This window comes from Lissotriton vulgaris, chromosome 9 (genome assembly GCF_964263255.1).
Source record: "Lissotriton vulgaris chromosome 9, aLisVul1.2, whole genome shotgun sequence".
NCBI lineage: Eukaryota > Metazoa > Chordata > Amphibia > Caudata > Salamandridae > Lissotriton > Lissotriton vulgaris.
The window spans coordinates 1,235,489,312-1,235,514,065 of record NC_141697.1 but is presented as its reverse complement, the minus strand read 5'-3'; the positions used below and the strand labels follow the sequence as shown (position 1 = coordinate 1,235,514,065).

At 55.3% G+C, this 24,754-nt stretch overlaps 1 protein-coding gene and 1 non-coding gene across 10 annotated transcripts in view; both read left to right on the top strand.

Annotated features, from left to right (window-relative positions):
* SETD5 (SET domain containing 5) overlaps nucleotides 1-24,754 on the top strand; it is a 312,866-nt gene that overhangs the window by 263,440 nt on the left and 24,672 nt on the right. For all 9 annotated transcript variants that reach the window (XM_086939390.1, XM_086939391.1, XM_086939387.1 and 6 more), the window contains one exon: nucleotides 9,217-9,350. In XM_086939390.1, the coding sequence (XP_086795516.1) occupies nucleotides 9,217-9,350 (134 nt within the window). The remainder of the gene's footprint in view (nucleotides 1-9,216; nucleotides 9,351-24,754) is intronic.
* Nucleotides 14,508-14,647, top strand: LOC147693143 (small Cajal body-specific RNA 14). The gene has a single exon (XR_015300268.1).

Below are 24,754 nucleotides of genomic sequence, written 5' to 3'. Positions count from 1 at the left end.
GCAAGACATCACAGTGCGCATCCCTGAGGGACAATGGTCGAAAACCTTTCATGTATCTGCATTTTACCCCACCAACCCTTAACCCAACCCCAACACCGTCCATCACAAGCTAGCAGCCCGGTCTCATGGCGATACTGCGATCCCTCCCCCCAGACCCTGTGGGGCCCTGTCGCGACAGTGCCATGCGCCTCCGCCCCTGCTCCGCTATCTGTTCATGCTCCACAACCGCAGAGGCGGTCACAGCCCAGTAGTTCCTCCGTTCCCAACCTGGATCCCGGTGTCTGACCCCCACCCCCATAACAACCCCAGAACAACACCTGCGCCCTCCCCCCCCCAGCAACCGCTAATGATGTGTGCCGCGCCCCTAACTCCGGTATGAGTCCCGCTACAGATCTACTTATACTTCCACGCTCGTAAGCCTCGCAGTGTCCTCATGCCTCAACCATTCAGTCCTCATCGTCCACCAGGGAGTCACGCAGCGCTTGCACTATCAGTTCCCACGCCCGTGCTGACTCCAGGCTCTTTTCGTTGTCAAGCTTGACCGCTTGTCTCATACGGAGCACACTCCCGCATTCAGACCACCTCAGCAATTCATTCGTCCACCTCCTCACCGACGGCCCCTCCCTGGACTTCCAGTGCCAGGTGATCTCCCTTTGCGCCAATATCAGTCCCAGGTCAATAAATTTGCTTGTCATCTTAGTGTTTTTTGTATGTGGGAACCAGAGCAACAAGCACGACGCCATATCAAACTCCACTTCCCTGTCGGTCACTGCATTGAGGAGTCCCCCAACCTCCTCCCAATAGTCCTCCAGTTTCGGGCAGCCCCATAACAGATGATCCAGATCCGCCTCCAACGCCATGCACCTCGGACACCGCGCCTCCTGTACCTGAAAGTATCGTTTGATCTTCTCCGGCGTCAAATAGGCCCTATGCAAAACATAAAAGTGCACCTGCTGAAAGCGCGCGTTCCTCGTGCCCTTCCACGTACGCTTAAGGATATGACCCCACACCGTATCCGGGATGGGCCTGCCTATGCTCACCTCCCATTTCGCTTTCAGGCCCAGGAGCGGTTCCAACCCCTCATGCAACATCCTATTATGGAGGCAGGTCACCGCTTTAAAGGTGCCGGCGGCCATCACTACATACTGGCAAGCCATAGTCGTGCCCGGTTCAATGAGCCCCTCTCTCCAATGCTTTTGCATGGCCGCCACCACAGCCGCGTGCAAAAGGAAGCTCCCCTCCGGCAGCCCAAACTGTTCTTGTAGCGTGCGGAAGGGCACCAACGTACCATCAACGTACAAGTCCCCCACCACTTGCAGTCCCAGCTCCTCCCACTCCAACAATGGAGACCATTTGCCCCCATGCGGCAGCGCAGTCAGCATGCCTATCGGTATCTCCGGTGCATACGGCCGGGCCGCCTTCGCCCTCCTCAGACTCCTCTGCCAGCACAACCTGAGCGTCCGCTCCTCCATAGTAAGGCCTCGCAAGTCCAGTTTCTGCTGCAGAATGATATAGGCCAAGACATGGCGCTGTATCCCCTGCTCTCGGTCACGTTCCGGTCCTCTAAACACCCTAGCCACATGCTGTGTGAGAACCTGAAGCTGCGCGGCCAAATAATACAACTCAAAGTCCGGGACGGCCATCCCCCCCTTCAAGTTTAGGACGGAGCAACGTGTTAAGTGCCACTCTACGGCGGCCGTGCCCCCAAAGGAAGTCAATGACCATCGTCCGCAGATCCCTGAAGACCCTCTGGGGAATCCAAATGGGCAGCGTGCAAAAATAGTACAAGAGCCGCGGAAGCGCCACCATCTTCAGCAGAGCCACCCTACCCAACACCGACAGGGGGAGGGACGCCCAGAAAGACATGCAACCTCTCAGGGCCCGTACGCACCGCCCAATATTGCCCTCTAATAAGTCCGCGACCTTGTGGTAAATACGGACTCCCAGATAAGTAAAGCAAGATGGCTCCCAAACCACCCCTATATCACGGGCGGGGCAGGGCGTGGTCGCTCTAAGCGGGAAGACACACGTCTTCGTCCAATTAACCCTGAGGCCCGACAACCGGCCAAACTCAGACAACATCTCCATCGCCCCTTCCAGAGCCCGTTCCGTATCCTCCATATATAGTAGTAAATCGTCCGCGTACAATGTAGTGCAACTGGCCACCTCTCGCAATCCCTGCGTACATGTCTCCCGACCTGGCTCGTACCGCCAGTGGTTCCATCGCCAGTGCAAACAGAAGAGGGGAAAGGGAGCACCCCTGTCTCGTCCCCCTGCCAACAGGATAAGCCGCTGATACCAGATTGCCCAGTCGTACTCGCGCCGTCGCCGAGGAATATAACACCTTCGTCCATTGGCGGAACCCTTCACCTATGCCGAACCTCACTAGGACTTCATCCAAATAAACCCATTCCAAACTATCAAAAGCCTTCTCAATGTCCACAGACAGCACCGCCTGGGTACCGTCCGTTTCCACCGTGCCATCCAGTATCCCTATCAGACGGCGAATATTTAATGCTGTACTCCTCGTGGGGATAAACCCCGCTTGGTCCCTGTGCACCAGGCTGGTCATGTGTGGGGCCAACCTGGTGGCCAAGATCCGGCTTAGTATCTTATAGTCCACTGTCAGCATGGACAGGGGCCTATAAGACCTCACATCAGTCGCTTCCCTGCCGGGTTTTAGCAACGGCACTATCAATGCCTCCCTCAGCGATCCGGGCAGATTCCCTAACCTATGAGCCTCCTCATATACCACCAGTAGTCTGGGCGCCAAGCTATCAGCATACTTCTGGTAAAATTCTATGGGCAGGCCATCCACCCCGGGTGTCTTATTCCTCGCCATGTGTTTAATGGCCGCCCGAATCTCGGCCAGCGTGACAGGTCCTCCCAGGTCCTTTGCATCGTCGTCATCAAGCACCGGAAGCTGCACTGACTCCAAATATTCCGCTATTTCGCATACCCCCACTCCTAACTGACTCTCGTACAACTCAGCATAGTAGGCCCTAAAGCACTCCAGTACCGCCGTTTGGGAATAGACCGTCTCCCCCAGTTCATTTTTGATGCTCAAGACCGGGCAGCCTCTGAGTTCAGGATTAGCGAGTCTAGCCAGTAACGTGCCCACCTTATCCCTCATCATGAACTCTAATGGCATATTTTCTGTAGTCATAGCACCGTAACCGTTCTGTTTCGGTGGCCACCACCTCTTTAGCTTCCAGCAGCCGGGTCTGTAGATCCGGCCGGTCCAGCCTACGCCGCTCCAAATCCCTCAATTTCTCCTCCGCACTGGCAAGCGCATTCAACACCGACGTTCGAGCATTCGAGAACCTCCCCAAGCATACTCCTCTCACCACCACTTTCATAGCGTCCCATTCAGTGGACCTACAAGAAGCTGTCCCCTCATTCTCGCCAAAATACTGATCTATGCCCCGCTGGACTGCGTCACTGAACACAGAGTCCTCCAGGGTGTCGGGCCGGAGCCTCCATGTTGGAATCGCGGAGCGCGCTCTCTGCCATTGGATATGCATCAGCAAAGGATTATGATCCGATATGGTCCTGGCCAGATACTCCGTATGGGAGACCAATGGGGCTAAGGACCCGCTGCACAGTACTGAATCAATCCTCACATGCAAGGCGTGGAGGGCTGAAAAAAAGGATTAGTCCCTACTATCCCGGTGCTGTTCCCGCCACACATCCAGCAATCCCCATCTTTCCTGCCAATCCTTCCTGTGTGCGGCTAACTTACGTACAGGGGAGTCAACGAGTGGTGGGTGGGATCTATCTAAGGCCACATCTGTGATCGAATTAAAGTCCCCCCCCCAGTATCAGAGGCCCCGCTAAGAAAGAGGCCAAGGAGCCGGACAGACCATCAAAGAAGCGGGCCTGATCAACATTTGGAGCGTAAATGCAGCTGAATAGCACATCCCGGCCATACAACCTCCCCTCCACCGCCACATATCTGCCCTCAGGATCCACCAATTGATTCAACACCTGGAACGGTATCCCCGCCCGCACCCATATCAGTACCCCTCTAGCAAACGCGGAGTAAGTAGTGCCAAAGACCTGACCCCGCCACCTCTTCTGTAGTGCGATGCATTCCTGTTTCGTGAGATGAGTCTCCTGCAACATGGCAACCTGAACCCCCGCCGCACCAAATAAGCATGCACTTTGTGACGTTTGACCATAGTTCGCAGTCCTCGGACATTCCACGTTAGGCATTTCAAGTTAGGTAACGTCCCCATACCAACATTGAGCAATCCAGTTCAAGTATAGCCATTCCATGCCCACATCACAGCGGTTGCCCCCCCCAAACAAGCCATAGGAAAAACACCCCAAACCCCACTCCCCAGGACAGAGCCTACAAACCCAGTGTGAGCCCCGATCCAAACCTCAAACAACACACACATCCGACTAATCTGTGGTCGCCACCACAGAAGGCCGTAAGGGCCCTGAGGGGGTGAGTTACCGCCGACCCCGGGCAGGCAGAGCCCGCACCCCGCGCCTTCCATCCCGCAAAGCTGATGCTGCACCCTACCAGGCAACCCACCCAGCGCCAACAGGATGCCACCCTACCAGACAGTGTCCCGAGTCCCATAGAAGAATCAGCCATGAAAAATCTCATCAGACGTTTGGGGGGTGACCACCGGCCCCTTTAAGCTCTCTGCCTCTGAAAATTCCTCTCCAGTCCTGCCACCGTCTTCTCCAGAATCCGTTGCTGCCACGTCACTCTCCCGCTGTGACCTCGTAATGGCCGCCGTCGCTGCCAGCGCCCCTCTTTTGTCCGCAGCCATTTGGGCCTCTCGTTTCTCTCGTTAAAGCTTAGTGCGGGAGCGAATCCTCTGAGATTTCCGGACCTTGGGCGGGTTAGGCTTCGCACGTTGACTCTTGCTATTCCTGTCCGTACCAGCTCGGTATGATTCCAGCCACAGCCACACTTCATCCGGAGTTTGAAAGAAATGAGTGGTCCCATCCAGGATAATCCGCAGCTTGGCCGGGAAGAGCAAGGAATATTGGATGCCTTCCTCCCGCAGCTCCTTTTTCACCGCCAAGAAGGATGCCCTATTCTTCTGGACCGCCTGAGTATAGTCCGGGAAGATCGTGACCCGGCTGTTCTCCACCTCATACGGGCCCGAGGCCCGAGCTTTCTGGATGAGGAGGTCCCGATCTTTGTAATGAAGGAGCTTCACCACCATCGGTCTGGGTGGGCGGCCAAGCGCTGGTGGCCGAGCAGGCACCCTGTGTGCCCGCTCCAACGTAAAGAAGGGAGTCCCTCCGGTGCCACCACTGTCCGGAACCAATCCTCCATATAGGCCACTGCATCCTCCCCCTCAATTCTTTCCGGCAGGCCGACGACCCGCACGTTGTTCCGCCTATTGCGGCTTTCAGCATCCTCCGCTCGCCGCTCCAACGAGTCCAGCCGGGCCAAAATGTCCGTTATCTTGTGCTCCGCGGTCACCACCGCCGGTTTCAGGTCCAACAACAGCTGTTCATGGTCCTTAACCTTGTCCGCCAACTTAGCATGATCTGCTCTCAGGAGCCCCAGCCCCGTGGCGACCTGTGCAATGTCCTGCTGCAATGCCTCCTTGGTCGAGGTGATGGCATCCAGAATAGCATCCAGGCGCCGATTCAGTCTCTGCTCCTGATCCATCATCGGCGGGGAGGCCTCGCCAACCTGGGATAGCGCGGCCGAATCCTCCCGGCTCTGCCCCGTGATGGCCGCTCCACTCTCAGCCGCCATCTTAGGTGTCTCTGTCGCAGCCACACTGGCAGGCCGGACCTCACCAGGTCCCGATAATCCCTATCCAGGGGACGTGCGCCCCAGCAGCGAACGTGATAGAGAGCCTCTGCAGTGCCTGTCACGCCAGGGATCAAAAGTTCTAGCTCCGTCCTTCCCACTGTCGCCAGAACAGGGGTGGAGGGGGGAGGGGGGGGGGAAAGTAGAGATGAGCGCGGCCCCCAGTAGTCCAATCCAACGGTGACCACCAATCTCCCCCACTCCCCAGGTCCATGCCAGCAGATCCTGCAGCTCCGATCTCGCACAGGCGGGCCACCCAGTTAGCCGATGCCAAGTCCGCTCAGTTTCGGTTCAGAGACCATCGACCCTCGCCGCCGCCATTTTCCATTTTTCCTCACACGTCGTCTGACTAGGTCTCCGTGGGGCTAACGGACCCCGAAGAGGGCTCCTCCGCTCACCAGTGGTTCCCCAACACTTCGCAGACAAATTGCGCCGACCAGGGGTCGCCCCAGATGCAGTTTTCAGGAGAAATAGCGGGACCCTGCGCGGAGCTGCAAGCTCACGCCGCCATCCCGATCGGCGTCCAAACCACGCCCCAACTGATGGTTATCTTCATGGCAATGAAATCTTTCAAAGTACATCCGTGCAACAAGGTCGTGTTGATCCGGACGGACAACATGACGGCCATGTACTACATTCAGAAACAGGGAGGAACACACTCTCCACAGTTGTCTCATCTGGTTCAGAGCATGTGGAGGTGGGCCATTCAGAGAAACATCTTCCTCATGGCAGAACACCTCCCAGGCAAGGACAATCAGATGGCGGACCTGCTCAGCAGGTACAGCCACCAGATGCACGAGTGGGAGATACTTCCATCAGTACTCAACCCGTACTTCCTAAGGTGGGGTCATCCAGAGATAGACCTGTTCGCCACAAAGGAAAACGCCAAATGCCCAAACTTTGCCGCCAGGTTCCCACACACACAGTCGCAGGGCAATGCGATATGGATGAACTGGTCAGGCAAATTTGCGTACGCTTTTCCCCCAGCACCTCTAATACCGCTGGTGGCACGCAAGCTGAAGCAGCACTCATCCTGGTTGCTCCGACGTGGGCTCGCCAACCATGGTACACCACGTTTCTGGAACTGTCCGTGGTACCACATCAAAGGCTGCGGCTCACACCCAGGCTTTTGACGCAGAGCCATGGCGACATTCAGCATCCAGATCCGCAACAGCTCAACCTGGCGATCTGGCTCCTGAGGTCTTAGAGTTTGGCTACCTCAACTTACCTCCTGACTTTATGGACATAATCCGGGAGGCAAGAAAGCCGACCACCAGAGCATGCTATGCGGCGAAATGGAAGCGGTTTGTCATTTATTGTGCAGACCACAACATTAACCCGCTGGATGCATCTATTCAGAACATCATTTGTTATCTTTTACATCTGTACAAATGTTATCTGGCCTATGCTTCCATTCGTATACATCTATCCGCAAGGCTGCTTATCTCCAAAACAGACCGCACCTCTCACTTTTCAGGGTGCCTGCCATTAAAGCCTTTCTGGAAGGACTCAAACGAGTCATTCCTCCACGGACGCCACCAGCTCCCGAGTGGAACCTAAATAAGGTCCTCACCAGGCTGATGGGTCCCCTTTTCGAACCACTGCATTCCTGCAAGATTCAGTTCTTGACATGGAAAGTGGCTTTCCTTATAGCGATTATGTCGCTACGACGAGTTAGTGAACTCCAGGCACTAACTATCCAAGAGCCATTTATTCAGATTCATTCCAACAGGGTGGTGCTTCGCACTAACCCTAAATTCCTTCCTAAGGTAGTTTCTCAGTTCCATATCAACCAGACTATAGAACTACCTGTGTTCTTCCAAAATCCAGAGTCACTTGCGGAGAGAATGCTCCGCACACTTGACGTCAAGAGGGCCCTAATGTACTACATTGATTTGACCAAAGATTTTCGGAAGACTAAACAACTATTTGTTGCCTTTGCGCCACAACACAAAGGTAACCCCATTTCCAAGGCTGGTATAGCCAGGTGGATCGTTAAATGCATTCAGATCTGCTATCAGAAAGCCAAGCGCACTCTGACCATTCCACCGTGGGCCCACTCCACCCGAAAGTTGGGGGCCTCCATGGCTTTCCTTTGAAATATTCCTTTATAAGACATATGTAGAGCAGCCACATGGTCTACCACACACACATTTACAAAACACTACTGTGTTGATGTGCACTCCAAACAGGAGGCAGCTGTAGGGCAGGCTGTTCTAAAAACACTTTTCCAAACTGCTGCAGCTGGCACAGGCGGCCGCCGTTAATGGAGGGACTGCTATGTATTCTATGCACAGATATGAATTCAGCAGCCCACATGCCTCGAACCGAATATGCGACTTACCAGTATGCATCTGTTTTTGGCATGTAGGGCTGCTGACATTCATATCGCCCGCCCTCCTCCCCGGCGCATGTAGCGGCTGCAGCATTCACACATACTTCTAGCATGGTCATCATTCACTTAGTTTCACTCCATCTGGGCCACAATGGCTAAAAACAATCTGAGGATGGAGTCGATGCCCATGCACACCGTAGTCCAGGGGAGGAGCCACCTATCTCGTGATACTTCGAAGACTCTTCCAGGACAACAATGTGCGATCATCCGGACCCAACACGAGGCGGCGATCTATGCACAGTTATGAATGTCAGCAGCCCTACATGCCAAAGACAGATGCATACTGGTAAGTAGCATATTGGTTTCCACATATGTGAGCCTAGAAGACGATTCATTGTTTTACTCTGCTACTTAACTATGTATTCTTGGGAAATGGACATACATCTTAAAGCACATTATTTGAGCCAGCAATGATCCGAGGCTGCTTACAAAAAGAAAATAAATATTTGGACCATGTTTCGTGGGTCTAATTTTAATATCCAAGATGGTTTAAAACTGATCTTTATGGGTTGCTGGACTTATTTTCCTGGATGGAGTCTTATCTAGCTTAAAAGACTAGACTTTAGATGTAATAATATATAGGTTTTTTATTCTAATCACTGCTGGGCCGTCTTAAACTTCTCATCCAGGATGAATACAGTTAGAACCAATGAGTTGATAAAGAATATTGGTTATTTAAGCGCCATTCTGCTGCCCCATTGGTAGTGTGTACTAGGCAAGTGGCCTAGTACACACTACCAACACATTATTATTTCCCTTGTTTGTTTTTTTTAGCCACATTCTTTCTAATTTATAAAGCTGCAAAGGATTTAAAGTTAAGGGTCGTAAAACTATACTCTTGTACCTTGCTCCATATCTGACTTAAAATATTTGTAATTAAACTCAAGAATCAAAATGTATACAAATACTGGCATGCACTCCAAACAGCTTCTGTTTGTATGATTAACAGTTTTACATACCATGTAGAGTTTTCTGACTTGACAAACGCAGTGAAAACTTTACATACAAACAACGGTCTGTTTTATTTCAGGATGGTACCTACATCTGTGGAGCGGCTTCGGGAGGGAAGAGGCATTCTGGAACGGGTGTTGCGTAGTGGGGTGAAGGTTCCTCAGAGAGGCGAGAGTTCCCCTATCAGAGACTGCTTTTCGGAGAAAGAATTGGGTGAGTGAAAAACAATACATTTCATACTCTGCATTAAAGTTCTTTTGAATCAGTCTCCCATGCCAGTTTAATCCCAAATGATCAGCTTCATCACAAACAAAAGACGCTGCGTGAAAGCTTGCTTGCCACGGTCATAGTATCCGGCAGTGCAACGTCTATCCAGTGATTTTTGAAGCTCTTGGGGATGTAGACCATGCTTTTGGACATATGCAGTTTTTATTTCAAAACTGAATCTGCACTGTTTTTAATTTGGACATCGGTAGATATTGAAGAACACTTTTTTCTCCTGATAGTCCATTTTAACTTTCACATCACTGTTCACACATTTTGCACTGCGCCCATCACCTTAACAAATTAAATTCTTCACATCTGAGGGATTTGAGGTATTCCAACCTTACCGTTCAAAACATCTCTGAGCTCCTCCCTCACAGTGAGGGGGTTGTAGTTCTTGGTTGCACTAGGTCTTGAAACCAAGAGGAGATCCCAGATGATGAAGCATGTCACTTCGGTGAGTGATGGGATTCCGTCCTTTTAAAAAGGACTTTTTCAGGTAAAACTAGAGGTATTCATTTGCATGACATGCTTGTAGTTCATCAGTAGTTGACAGACCCGTGGATATTTTGTCTTGTTGTAGTTCCTAGCCAGTAGCCTGGCACTTGGAGCTATATGTTGTTTTAAGGCACTGTTTTTAAATCTGTATGAGGCTCGGAAATGTCCAAAAGGTAGACTCATCTGCCACACTTTTAGATGTTATTTGTCAAGTTTCTGAAGATATAATTGCTTGATGTGACATGAATGAACCTGTTCACTGATGTGAACCCTGAAAGAACTGTACGCATTGCTATATCTGATAGAGACTACTAGCCGCAGATTCCTTAATGTAGAATTATCCCCAGGCATGAGACTGGATCCGGAAAACTTTTTGCCACAGCATCCCTTCGCGCCGGGGGAACGGCACCATGTGACTCTGTCCTGACGTTGTCCGCGTTCGTGACGTCATCGAGAATACATAAGTCCCACCCCGGCGCGCCTATGTCAGTATTTTTCTCTTTTCCGCGTGCAACGCGGATCCGGATTGAGTCCTGGCCTGTTTAAAGGCCTTCCCTTCTTTTTCACGCTTTGGCGTTAGTGTAACAGTGTGCGAATGCCTTCGGGCTTCAAGACGTGTACCTCTTGAGCACGTCCCATGTCGGCGACGGACCCGCACCCGATTTGCATGTGGTGCCTGGGTGAGCACCACGACTCGACGGATTGCGATGCCTGTCAGCACCTTAAGCCTAAATCACAGCGGGAGCGCCAGATGAAATTGCTGTCGGCACGCTTGAACAGGTCGGTGTCATCCCAGCGTCTGTCCCCTACCTCAGAAGCAAGGAGCCGCCGGTTCCGTCTGCGACATCGTCCCTCGCTACGGCCCCAAGCGCGTGGTTCGCCGGCTGGTAGGTACTTCAGCTTGTCTCCCCTCGGGACGTGTGCCCCCACCTGTGCAACCTCGACTTCCTACCTGGCGTTTCACGGCAATGGGGTGACTAGGGCCCAAATGACAGCCTATGCGGCGGCCCTGCAGGCTTCTTTGGCCTCCACCTCCTGAGACAGCAGATCCCTTGCTTCGCACTGGAACTTCCGTGGAGTCGCCGACAGCTCCGGCCCGTCGTCAAAAGTTCCGGCTTCAGGTCGTAGGAGGATGGTGTCTAGGTGTTGTCCTTCGGGGCTCCCCTCTTCGGCCCCTGGCATCCCTGCCTCGCCGCAAATCCCTACGGGGCTCCCTGTGGCGTTGCAGGAGATCGCCGGGACTCTGGGCTTGCCCCAGAATCCCCCTCGGTTCTCTGAGCAGGTGACTGCCTCACCAGAGGCTGAGCCAGTGCTGTTTCTGCCCAGGAAGCCTTCCTCCCCGGCTCCGCAGGAGTCACGGGTGGAGGATGGGACCTGGGGTGTTTTCAGAGTCCTCCTCGACGCGGGCGGCTGCCCCGTCTGAGGCCGAGCCGGTGTCTTTTCAGCACCGCTCCATCGCCGTACTGGTGTCGACCCCGCCCCATTCTCCTGGGGAGCACGTGGTGGCAGAGGTCGACCCAAAACCGCAAATGCCCACTCTGGTGCCGATCTACGCCGGTCAGGTGACTGATACCTCGGAGCCACGCCGGCGTCTGGTTCTTGATTAGTCTCCTGAGGTTCCTTCCTCTACAGAGGTCTGTCATCTGTTGGTGTCTTCCTCCCTGGAGACAGGGTGCCGTATTGTTGCCTTTTCACCAGCATCTTCCAGGAAGGGGTCCTCGCCATCCCCACAACCTAAATCCTCAAACCCTTCTTTCCGTGGCTCGCGGCTAGCTTTTCCACAGGCCTCTCCGCCTTCCCCTGGGGCCCCTAAGGTTCCCCATTCATCTGTGGATCCCCCCTTTTACCGGGCTGGCCGCTTCCCCTTAGACTTCGGACGGACGACCCCGTCTGCAGCCGTCGCCCACAGAGGAATTGCTTTCTCCTCCGCGGCGCCCTACTAAGGCCAGTGTTGCCTATGTTCAGGCTATTTCCACAGCCGCTGGTATAATGAGGCTGGGTGAACCTGTCACTCCATTTCCTACGGACAAACTTTTGGAAGTTCTCCAGGAGGCTCTGGTGGACGGGAGCTGTTCCTTTCTTTTGAGCCGTCGCTCCATAATTCTCTTCTGGGGGCTTGGTCGTCCTGACACGGGTGATCCAGTGCCTCAGGCGCCTACATCGCCACCGTCCGTCTCCGCACGACCCAGTCTGCCTTTCCTTCTACTCAAGGCTCTCTTCTATGGTAGGCTTTTCTGTCCTTGCCTGTGGTGTTTTTCGCTCCGTCTCAGGAGGCCCGGTGGTTGGATTCAGGGGAGCGTAATGTCTTTGCTTCTTCCAGTGCTGCCTTGCAAGCGCTTAACACTCTGACTGTGTTAGCTAGGGCTACCTCTAGCCTGTGGGACTCTGTGGAGTCCCTTCTTTCTCATGTCTCCCATGAGGTTGCCCGTGCAGATCTGCGTGCCATATGTTGGATGGTAGGGAGTTGGACGCGTTTATTCTTCGTGCGGCCTTGAATGTTGCTGATGCTCTTGGCCTGTGCTATGGCCACTTCTGTGGATCTCTGTTGCCATGCTTGGCTACGTGATGCCGTTTTTCCTGAAAATATTATTGAGCGTCTGGTTAACCTGCCCTTTGAAGGGGTCCTTCTGTTTAACACTCATGCGGACTCCGCCATTTAGCGTCTTCTAGTGGGGCTCCGTCCCCCTCCTCCTCATCAGTAGATTGGTTTGTTGATCCTCTGGGTCTATGTTGGAGGTGTTAACCCACTTGATCCTGGAATCTGGTGTTTGGAGTGACTGTTACACTTTCTGTGTGGTTTGCTGTGCCCTCGGGGTCCCTTGGTTGGCCCTTCTCTTCAGTCGGCTGCTGGTTCAGCCCCTTTTTGGCAAGAGTGTACTTTTTGGCTGCTTACTAAGCCTTCTGTGGTTTCTGCTGCAGGTTTTATAGTTTTGTTCACTGATGCAGGATTTTTTTCCCTAAGAGAGGTTCCCATAATTTCTTTGGGACGTGTCATACCCCTTGTGGGGTACTTGTAGCTATTGAATTACTCTGTCTTTCGCTGGGAAGGTGTGGACTCCCCTTGTGGGTTCCTCGCCTTTCCTGGTGGTGTTGTATTCCGCTGGTGCGGCTTCTTGGTCTTGCCTGGGCATGGCTTTGTCATCCACGGCGGTGTGCTGCAGTGTTTTTGCTCTTTCTTTTGCCAGCTGTTTGGTTTGGCCCTCCGTCTGATGTTCCAGAAAAGATTCTTTCCAGTGTTGACGGCTTGGTCCGTCCTACTTGTTTGTTCTCTTATTTTCTGGCTTATCGCGCTTCTGCGTGGATCGGTTCAGTCCGGAGCGGTCTCCTTCTAGGGGTCGTTCGGAATTTTTTCTGTCCTGGTCTTTGTCTGAGCCCGGCGTAGTCTGGGCGTTCAGTTTGGGGGCGCTTGTCAGCGGCCGGCTGCATCTGCCTGCTCTTTTGGTCTACGGCCAGGGGCCTTGGCGCTCCTGCTTCTTATTCTGCTGGAGCCTGATGAGACTACGTCTTTCTTTCGCGCTTGCCCTTATTGCCTGAGGCGCCGTTCTGTCTTGGCTGTCTACTTCAAGCTGTGATAGGTTCAGCTGTCCTCTTCACTGTGTGTTTCTGGCTGAGGCTTTTGTCTTCGTTTCTACCTCTTCTCCTTGGAGTCTTGGGGTAGTTCTCTTCCCCGGTACTCCTCTGCGCTGCCTGTACTTCTGGTGGGGGTCTCAAGTACCTTGACTGGGCTTTGGGTGCACTGCCCCCCCCCCTTTTTTTTTTTCGCCTTGTCCTTGCCGCCTCCTGCTTGGTAGGCGCTGGGTGGCATCTCTTGTCTTATTAACACCCTGTAGGGTCGTTGTTCCTTCTAGAAGGCGAGTTCTCTTCCACTTTTGGTGGGGGACTGGGTTTTCTCCCTATCCCTATAACTCATCCCCTATTGGGGCCCTGTTGTTCAGGCTCGGGGGTCCTCTTGCAGACCTCCTTCCCCTTGGGTATGGCTAGTGCATCTATTCAACGTTAAGGAATCTGCGGCTAGTAGTCTCTATCAGATGTACGAGTTACTTCCCTTCGGTAATGATGTATCTGGTAAAGACGATTCTAGCCGCAGATTCTTTCACGACTCGCCCTTCCTCTGTTCCGGGCATGGTTGCAGACTTCTTAGTCTGCTGTGCAATTTTGGTGCCATAGGGCCTGGCACTATTCTGGATGGTGCTGTTCCTCATCAAATGTTTCTTCCCTTTCTGTTTAGCTGTTTTTTTCGCACACTGTTCCAGTATTCTCACAGTTTTGCTTGCGATGGCTCTGCGTTGTGGCGTGGAAAAGTTATCTGAAGAAAACGGAGGTAGGTGCGCCGGGGTGGGACTTATGTATCTTCGCTGACCTCCAGAACGCGGACGATGTCAGGACGGAGTCACGTGGTGCCGTCCCCCTGGCGCGCAGGGATGCTGCAGCAAAAAAAATTCCTGATCCTGTCTCACGCCTGGGGATATTTCTGCATTAAGGAATCTGCGCCTAGATCGTCTCTACCAGATACATCGTTACCGAAGGTAAGTAACTCGTACGTTAAATGCCTTCCTCCTAAACCAGGAGCATTGGTTCAGGCTGTGATAGTGCCTTGCTGTCCCACATGTGGCTGTCCTTTTAAGCTGTTGCATGCGTCAGTAATACCATGTGACCCACAAGGCAGCCACATATATCAAACACCAGTGGTTCCTGCCGACAGGGCCTGCAAAGTGGATTGGGTTCCCTGTGCGATGGCTCCATACAGTATTTTTACATATATTTAAAATATTGCTATCTGAAAACTGCTCTATGAAGAACTATACAATTAATATTAGTAAAATTGCATTTAGAATAAAAAACATCACATGGTTTGTAAAATGTCCTTTTGTCAATCACAAAGAGGAATGCAGTGACCAACTTGCAAAAATACCATGATATTTTGTACGTTTGTTTGCAACATTTCTCCCTACTGTTTTCCTTCAGTTGATGATTTCATGTTGATCACTTAACCTCTTTCCCCTTAACCTCTTTCCCCTTAACCTCTTTCCCCTTAACCTCTTTCCCCTTAACCCCTTTCCCCTTAACCCCTTTCCCCTTAACCCCTTTCCCCTTAACCCCTTTCCCCTTAACCCCTTTCCCCTTAACCCCTTTCCCCTTAACCCCTTTCCCCTTAACCCCTTTCCCCTTAACCCCTTTCCCCTTACACCCTTTCCCCTTACACTCTGCTTGCGATCCACCCTCCTGCCTTCCTCTGTTCTACCCTGCTTTACAACAAAGTCCTCTGGACCAGTTCTTTCAAATATACACATTGCTCTTTGACTCCTCCCAGAGAAGTGTTACTCTCGCCTTATGCTTTTTGCTATATGATTTATCATTCCACATCCAAGGAAATGCTTCTTTTTGATGCTTGAAAGCTATTGTTTGAGGCATATGGGCTGCAGACCACACACTTTTGCATTAGATCACCATCTGGTGGTGGGCCCGGATAATTACACTTTGTTGTTGTCTTGGAAGAGTGTTTGTCTGTTGGATGACTCCTCCCTTAGACTGTAGTACGCATGGGCATCGACTCCATCTTCAGATTGGTTTTTTTTCCGCCATCGGGCTTGGATGTGTTCATCGTTCGGTCCCGTTACCGATCTATTTTCGAATCCATAAATCAATCATAATACCATCTGCGTCGACATTGATTCCAGTTACCAGCGTCGAAGAGAGGCTTCACTTCTCGATTCCAGCATTCGTCGGGGCCTTCTGACCCAACTGCGCCATTGGCCCTTTGGCTCATGGAAAGAACACCCTTCAAGAAGTGCCCTTGGTGTGGACACAAATTCTCTCACATCGATCTTCATGAGGTTTGCAATCTCTGCTTATCTCCAGAGCACGAGCGTCGAGACTGTGAGGCCTACGATTCATTCCGGTCCAAGAAAACAATCCGGGACTGTCAAGCTCGAAGGGTAGTGGCGCAGTCATCTTCGTCGACACCAGACCTCATCATAGACGAGGCTCCAATTGAAGTAGACGCCGAAGAACAGCAGCACGAAGACATCGCTTCCGAAGCAGAGGATTCAGCTTCTGGAACAGAGGATCAATCCAAAGATGACGATCTTCAAGCTGGTCAACAGGTCGTAAGTACTGACGCCGACCCTGTTCACCCCACCATACCGGGAAAGGCTTCGGTTCCACCTTCGGGTCAGGTGCACACCGACCAAAACCTTCCGACGCCCCACCTTCTGGCTCAGCAGCGAAGAATATAAAAAAGCCTCCAGTCGACTCGGGCTCGAGTCAGGCTGTCGGTCCCGAAAAGCAGAAGGTCCTTAAACCAAAATTAACACCAGCACAAAAAACATCCTTTGGCACCGAAAGTGGTCAAACCTAAAGCAAGATCTGAAAGAAACAGGTTAGTGTCAGATTCCTTACCGTAGAATATCCCCAGGCGTCAGACTGGATCCTGAAAGTTTTGCCTAGCAGTACCCCTGCACGTCGGAAGTAGTCGTCTGCGGCTCCGCGTCCGTCGTTAGGATGACGTCGCCGGAGTACTTCGACGCCGCCCTTGCTCTTCTTCTTTTTTCCGTGCCAGCAAGTGCAGATCCGGAAAAAGCAGTACTTCTTAGTCACTTTTTGACTAACTTTTTCAATCCTTTTTGGATTCTTTTTCCGAGTCGGTAGACTCTCGGTGCCGATAGGGATGCCCGGGTTCAAACCCTGTGCCGATTGTAACCGCCTGATGTCGGGTACCGACCCCCACCGTCGGTGCCTTTATTGACAAGTCGTGCCCCGGCTGCCGGGCCTTGACGAAGGCTAGGCGGGAGCGTTCCCGTAAGCGCCTCGAGCTCAGGCAGTCGGCCCGCGCCGTTAACGGTCCAGGTCGAGGAGGAGGTCGAAGGACCGGTCGCGGGGCCACAGTCATCGCAGCTTGGCGAGTCGACACCATTCGTCGGCTCAAAGTCCTCAGGTAAGAGGCGCAAGAAGTCGAAGAGACGACATCGCTCTTCCGACTCCCCCTACTCGCGTACAATGCGGCCGGGAGTTCGGGCGACGCTGCTGCCAGGTCCATACCGGCCGGTCCCTGGGCTGAATCCGACGCCGGAGATCGATGCCTTCCTCATGGCCAGGAGGTTGCTCTCTCCTCAGTTGGGTCCCGCTGTGTCAACTTCGGGCCCCGCGGCCCCGTCTCGGAGCCCAAGCGGGCCAGGTGCTTCGGCCCCGGCGCCGTCGGGTGCTTCGGCCCCGGCGCCGTCGGGTGTTTCGGCCCCGGCGCCATCGGGTGCTTCGGTCCCGACTGCGCAGGGCCCCACCGGATCCGGGTCGCCGATGGTCGACCTTATGACCCATCCACTGGCGCCGACCCCCCAGGGTGCCGCCCCCGATGCCGTCCCCGGTCCCTCCCTCGGTCCGGATCTGGCGTCGCTCGACGCCGCATTCGACGCCGAGAGAAGAGCAATTCTTCTATGATCCGGCCCCATCCTTTTCACCTGACTATCAGGAGATGGGAGGCGAGGAGGATTGGGAGGGGTCTGGCACAGGAGTGCAAGTTGTATCAGGACTGGGCATTTGAGCTAGGGGAGGCCAGTGGTCTGGACACTTCGCCCGACACTGGATTTGTCTTCCCTCCAACCGTGTCTACGGAAGACAGCGTGGTGTTGACTAGGGTGGCCAAGGCCTTGGCTCTTGAGCTCCCCGTTGCGGCCGTGAGGACTAACCTCCTCACCGAGGTCCTTAAACCGCAGGCAAGCTCTTCGGATCCTCTACTGCCATTTAATGAGGACCTTACTGACGTTCTGTTGGGCACCTGGTCCAGGCTTGCTACAGGCCCCCCTGTAGATGGGAACGTGTCCAGACGCCACTGCCTGGCCCCGGGCGACCCTAGCTTCCTGTCCACCCACCCCACCCCGAGAGCCTGGTTATCCAGGCCTCGAACTCCCAGACCGCATTCCCGACTGCTCCACCTGATCGGGAATCCAAATCGTATGAGCAGTTCGGTAAGAAGCTGTTCTCCTCACTTAGTTTGGGGTTGCGGTCGGGTAACACCGCTTGCCTTTTGGGCCGTTATACCCACTCTCTGTGGGACACAATCTCGGTCGTGCTGCCGGATTGCCCGGAGGAGGCCCGGGTAAAACTCGCGCAAGCCCTTGCGGAAGGGCGAGATGCAGCGTGGTACTCTATTCAGTGTGGCTGGATACCACGGACTCGCTGGGCAGGGCGATTTCCACAAGGGTGGCGGTTCGCCGCCACGCCTGGCTGAGGTCCGCCAACTTCTGGGCTGGTGTCCAGGACTCACTCCTGGACAGGCCGTTTGATTGCCGTCGCCTCTTTGACGACAAGGCAGACAGTGCGCTTGAGCGTTTAAAGGACTCCAGGGCTACGGCCAAGTCCTTGGGCCTGTCGGGGCAGCGCCAGCAAACTTAATCCTTTCGTGGACAAGGAAGGTGCGCCCCCTCACGTCCTGCCAGCCAAGGGCCGCAGACTAACATGTGCGGTGCCAGGGGACATTGGCGAGGCCAGTCCACATCCACCCCCGCAGCATCCACCTCAAAGCCTTCCTAGTCCGAGCTTTCAGGCCCATTTGATGCCAGTGGGGGGCAGGGTTCGCCATCACCTCCTCCACTGGCGCACCATCCCATCGGACAGGTGGGTGCTGCAAATCGTCCGAAGGGGTTACTCCCTCCCTTTCGAGGCGACCCCTCCAGCCATGCCACCTCAGTACCACCGCGTGTCGGGGATCACTTGCAACTTCTGCAAGAGGAAGTTGCGGCCCTCTTGGCCAAGGGGGCCATAGAGCCAGTTCCTGGGCCATGAGTAGGGTGTGGTTGTTACTCCCACTATTTTCTGGTTCCCAAGAAGGGCAAAGGGGGCCTGCGCCCTATCTTGGACCTGCGGAACGTCAACTGCTTCCTCCTGAAGGAGAAGTTCAAGATGGTGACTTTGGCTCAGGTCTTAGCTGCCCTGGACCCTGGAGACTGGATGGTAGCGTTGGACTTGCACGACGCATATTTTCACATCCCCGTCCTGCCGGCCCACCGACGTTACCTGCGATTCATGGTAGGCCACGAGCACTTTCAGTTTACCGTGCTCCCCTTCGGCCTTACCAGTGCCCCTCGGGTGTTCACAAAAGTGATGGCTGTGGTCGCAGCGTATTTGCGCAGATTAGGGGTGTTAGTCTTCCCCCTATCTCGACGACTGGTTGTTGAAGGCGGGCTCGCCCCAGACAGTCGTCAGCCACCTCCAGACTACGGCTGACCTCCTGCACCTGCTGGGGTTTTCCATCAATGTGCCGAAGTCACACCTGTGTCCCTCTCAGAAGCTCCTCTTCATCAGGGCGGTTCTGGATTCGGTGCAGTTTCTGGTTTATCCTCCCGAACAGCGGATTTGGGATTTTCAGGCTCTGATTCCGATCTTTCAGCCTTTATCCCGAGTCTCGGTCAGGTTCACGCTGCGGCTTCTGGGGCTGATGGCCTCCTGCATCCTTCTGGTGCATCACGCCAGATGGCAGATGCGTGCTCTGCTGTGGGACCTGACGTTTCAGTGGGCCCAGCATCAGGGCAACCTATCTGAAAGAAACACGTTAGTGTTAGATTCCTTACCTTAGAATATCCCCAGGCGTCAGTCTGGATCCGGAAACTTTTGCGTAGCAGTACCCCTGCGAGTCGGTAGGCGTCGTCTGCAGGCGTCCCCTGCGGCTCCGCGTCCGTCGTCGGCGTCGTGCGCCGTGATGACGTCGCTGGAGTATATAGACGCCGCCTCCGCGCGCTGACGTCAGTTCTTCTTTTTTCCGCGCCAGTGGACGCAGATCTGAAGAGCAGTACTCCGGTCTTTTGACCAAGTTTTTCGATAGTTATTTCTCTCTTTGTGCTTGATAGGATGCCTGGGTTCAAGCACTGTGATGACTGTGAGTGCACGATGTCGGTCACAGACCATCACCGCCTCTGTCTCCGGTGTCTGGGCCCCGACCACGACGTGGACTCTTGTGTCGACTGCCGGGCCCTCACCAACAAGGCTAGGCGGGAGCGGTCCCGCAAGCTACTGGAGCTCCGGGTGTCGGCCCCACGTCGGGACCGGGAGCGGTCCCGGTCCGGCCGGAGGTCGAGAGAGCGTTCGAGGGAGCGGTCGCGGAGCCGCGCCGAGCGTTCCGGAAGTCGACACCACTCGTCAGGCTCATCAGGTAAGAAGCACAAGAAGTCGGGGCGTCGTCATCGTACCCCCGACTCCCCCCGACGCGGCCGGGGGCTCGGGTGACCCCAACCCCACGGCTCCGCGAGAGTCGCCGGCGCGGCCTGCCTCATACCCTCCGGTCCCTGGGCACGGCGCGACGCCTGAGGAGATCGAGGCGTTCCTCATGGCCATGAGGGCGCTCGCTTCTCCGACGGGGCCTACGGCGCCTTCGGGCCCAGTGCTACCGTCTGGGGGCCCTGGCGGTTCGGGTGTCCCTGCCTCGGCGCCGTCGGGTGCTCCGGCCCCGGCGCCGCCGACGGCTCCGCCCCGGCGCCGCAAGGGCCTTCGGGATCGGCGCCGGCTGGTCTTCCGGGCTCCCCGGCGCAGTTACCATCGGGGTTACCCCCGACGCCGCCCCCGCGCAGCGCCGGTTCTCCGGTGCCGGCTCCGGCCGGCGGCGGGGTTCCGGCGCCGGCTCCGGGCGGCGCCGTTCCCCTACCTTCCCCGACGCCGGACGCGGAGCCGGACCGGCGTCGCTCGACGCCGGTCCCGGCGCCGATGGGGCCCATGAACCCCGAGGAGCCGGTCTACATCGTTGACTCCGAATACGGAGAGGATGAAGAGTTCGGTGAAGGTTGGGAGGGGTCCGAGGACCCTCTGTCACGCGAGTGCCAGTATGACCCAGACTGGACAGGTGACTTGGGGGATGCCAGTGGTTTGGACGACTCTCCTAACCCTGGTTTGATCTCTCCTCCAACCGTGGCATCGGTGGAGGGAGCTGCATATTCAGTGGTGCTGATGAGGGCTGCCAAGGCCTTACACCTTGAGCTCCCCGTCGCGGCCGTGAGGCCTAACATCCTCACTGAGGTCTTCAAACCGCAGTCATGCCCACAGGAGCCACTGCTGCCGTTTAATGAAGCCTTATCAGACGTTCTGGTGGGCACGTGGTCCAGGCCCGCTTCAGGTGCGCCTGTTGATCGGAACGTGGCCAGGCGCCACCGTCCTTGTCCGGACGACCCCAAGTTCCTGTCTACCCACCCCACTCCTGAGAGTCTGGTGATCCAGGCCTCGACCTCCCACTCCGCATTCCCGTCGGCCCCGCCCGACCGGGAATCCAAGAGGTATGACCAGTTTGGCAAGAAGGTCTTCTCGTCCATTAGTTTGGGCCTGCGGTCTTGCAACACCGCTTGCCTCTTGGGCCGCTACACCCACTCTGTGTGGGATACGGTCGCGGAACTGCTGCCAGAATGCCCCATGGAGGTGCGGGCAAAACTCGGTCAGGCTGTGGCTGAGGGCCGAGATGCAGCGAAATATTCGATACGGTGTGGTCTTGATACGACCGACTCGCTGGGCAGAGCTATGTCAACGACAGTGGCGATTCGTCGCCACGCCTGGCTGAGATCCGCCAACTTTTCGGCTGATGTCCAGAATACATTGATGGACATGCCGTTCGATGGCTGTCACCTGTTCGGTGACAAGGCGGACCACGCGCTGGAACGCTTCAAGGACTCCAGGGTCACGGCCAAGTCCTTGGGTCTCTCGACCCAGCGTCAGCAAACGGGTTCGTTTCGTCCCTTTCGTGGCCAAGGAAGGGGCGCCCTCACACGTGCTGCCAGCCACGCGCCGCAACAATCGTTTCAATGCGGTGGCGCCCGTGGAAACCGCCGTGGCGGCGGTCAGGGACAACGGCGGGGTCAGACCACACCTCCCCCCGCAGCATCTGCCTCAAAATCCTCCTAGTCCGTGCTTTCGGCCCCATGTGACGCCAGTGGGTGGAAGGGTTCGCCATCACCACGCTCACTGGCGCACGATCACTTCGGACAGGTGGGTGCTGCAAATCGTCCGAAGGGGCTACTCCCTCCCCTTCGAGACCACTCCTCCAGCCATGCCACCGCAGGCAGAACCACCGTGTGTCGGGGGACCACTTGACACTTCTGCAGGAGGAAGTTACGGCCCTCTTGGCCAAGGGGGCCATCAAGCGCGTTCCTGGGCCGGAAGTAGGGCGTGGTTGCTATTCCCACTACTTTCTGGTACCCAAGAAGGACAAGGGGGGCCTACGTCCTATCTTGGATCTAAGGAACGTCAACGGCTTCCTCCGGAAGGAGAAGTTCAAGATGTTGACGTTAGCTCAGGTCTTGGCTGCTCTAGACCCACAAGACTGGATGGTAGCGTTGGACTTGCAGGATGCCTATTTTCACATCCCCGTCCTGCCGGCCCACCGGCGTTACCTGCGGTTCACGGTAGGCCAGGAGCACTTTCAGTTTATCGTGCTTTTCTTCGGCCTTACCAGCGCCCCACGGGTGTTCACAAAGGTGATGGCGGTGGTCGCAGCCCATCTGCGCAGGTTGGGGGTTTCAGTCTTCCCCTACCTAGACGACTGGTTGTTGAAGGCGGGCTCGCCCCAGACAGTCGTCCACCACCTTCAGATGACAGCAGACCTCTTGCACGACCTGGGGTTCTCCATTAATGTGCCGAAATCACACCTGTGTCCCTCTCAGAAGCTCCTTTTCATCGGAGCGGTTCTGGACTCGGCGCAGTTTCGGGTTTATCCTCCGGAACGGCGGGTCCGGGATATTCAGGCTTTGATTCCCATCTTTCAGCCGCTATCTTGGGTTTCGGTCAGGTTGACGCTGCGGCTGCTGGGACTGATGGCTTCCTGCATCCTTCTGGTGCATCACGCCCGGTGGCGGATGCGGGCTCTGCAGTGGGACCTGAAGTTTCAGTGGGCCCAGCATCAGGGCAACTTGTCCGACCACGTCTTGATCTCGGAGGGCACTGCGAGACAACTGCAGTGGTGGCTTACGGACCGCGATTGGGTGAGAGGCAGATCCCTCTCCCTTCCCCAACCGGAGCACGTCGTCGTGACGGACGCGTCACTCCAGGGCTGGGGTGGCCACTTGGGAGAGGCAGAGATCAGAGGCATCTGGTCTCCGGCGGAGTCCCGGCTCCATATCAACCTGTTGGAGTGCGGGCGATTCGTCTGGCACTGAAGGCATTCCTCCCCTTTGTCAACGGGAGTGTAGTGCAGGTGTTCACCGACAACACCACCGCCATGTGGTACTGCAACAAACAGGGCGGAGTGGGGTCGTGGACCCTTTGCCAGGAGGCTCTGCGCCTCTGGCAATGGCTGGAACGTCAGGGCGTGACTCTGACGGTTCAACACCTGGCAGGTTCCCTGAACGCCAGGGCGGACGAACTCAGCCGTCGGTGCTCGATGGATCACGAATGGCGTCTGAACTCGGACGTGGCGCAAGGCATCTTTCTGCAATGGGGAGAGCCTTGGTTAGATCTATTCGCCACAGAAGAGAACGCGCAATGTCATCAGTTCTGCGCGTTGGGGTTTCCAAGACGGCACTCGCACGGCGACGCCTTTCGGCGCGAGTGGAGTTGCGGTCTGTTATACGCCTTTCCGCCTATACCACTTCTGCCCAGAGTGCTGAAGAAGATCAGGCGCGACCGGGCCCAAGTTATCCTTGTGGCTCCGGACTGGGCTCGAAGGTACTGGTATCCCGAGCTACTCAGCATGTCAGTCGGTCCCCCGATCCGCCTGCCCCTTCAGGAGGACCTTCTGTCGCAGCAGCAGGGGACGGGGGACGGTCCTCCACCCGAACCTGTCCAGTCTCCACCTCCATGCTTGGAGATTGAGCGGCGGCAGTTGAGGCCATTTGACTTGCCTCCTGAAGTCTGTGATGTGATTCTGGCAGCCAGGCGTCCCTCCACTAAGTCGGTATACGCCTGTCGGTGGAACAGATTTGTGGCATGGTGCACAGCAAAGGCTGTGGATCCTCTTTCTGCCCCTCTTTCGGAGGTTCTTCTGTTTCTTCTTTCTCTTGCCCAGCAGGGCTCTGCTCTGGGCACTATCAAGGGCTACCTTTCTGCCCTTTCAGCCTTCTTGAGGCTTCCTGATCAGCCTTCTTTGTTCAAATCCCATATTGTCACTCGATTCTTGAAGGGCATCACTCACATGTTTCCACCTGTTCCGTTTGTGATGCCCCAGTGGGATTTGAACCTGGTTCTAACCTTTCTGATGTGTGCTCCCTTTGAGCCCCTTCATTCTTGTCCTCTCCGTCTCCTGACTCTAAAGACTGCTTTCCTGGTTGCCATCACCTCTGCCAGGAGAGTGAGTGAGCTCCAGGCTCTTTCTGTCCAACCCCCTTTCCTGTCCATTCATCCTGACATGGTGGTTCTGAGGACTAGACCTTCTTTCCTGCCCAAGGTTGTTTCGGCCTTTCACATCGGGCAGTCCATCACCCTCCCTTCCTTCTTCCCGCCTCCGCATCCTTCAAAGGATGAGGAGCGGCTCCATCGTCTGGACCCAAAACGTGCGCTTTCATTTTACATGGATCGCACACGCCAGTTCCGGGTGGATGACCAGCTGTTTGTTGGCTACGTGGGTGCGAAGAAGGGACGGGTGGTCTGTAAACGAACCATCTCTCGATGGGTAGTTCTCTGCATCAAAGCGTGCTACTCTTTGGCTCGGAAGGAGCCTCCTGTTGGGCTGAGGGCCCATTCCACTCGGGCCACGGCTGCTACTACTGTCCTGGGCCGGGGTGTCCCCTTGCAGGACATTTGCCAAGCGGCTACGTGGGCCTCGCTGCACACCTTTGCGAGGCACTACTGCCTGGACAGTCAAGTCCGGAGGGATGGCTTCTTTGGCCGTTCTGTCCTCCAGGACTTTCTGGTGTAGGAATGTATTGGTTCGCAGACCCACCACCGGGGTTGGT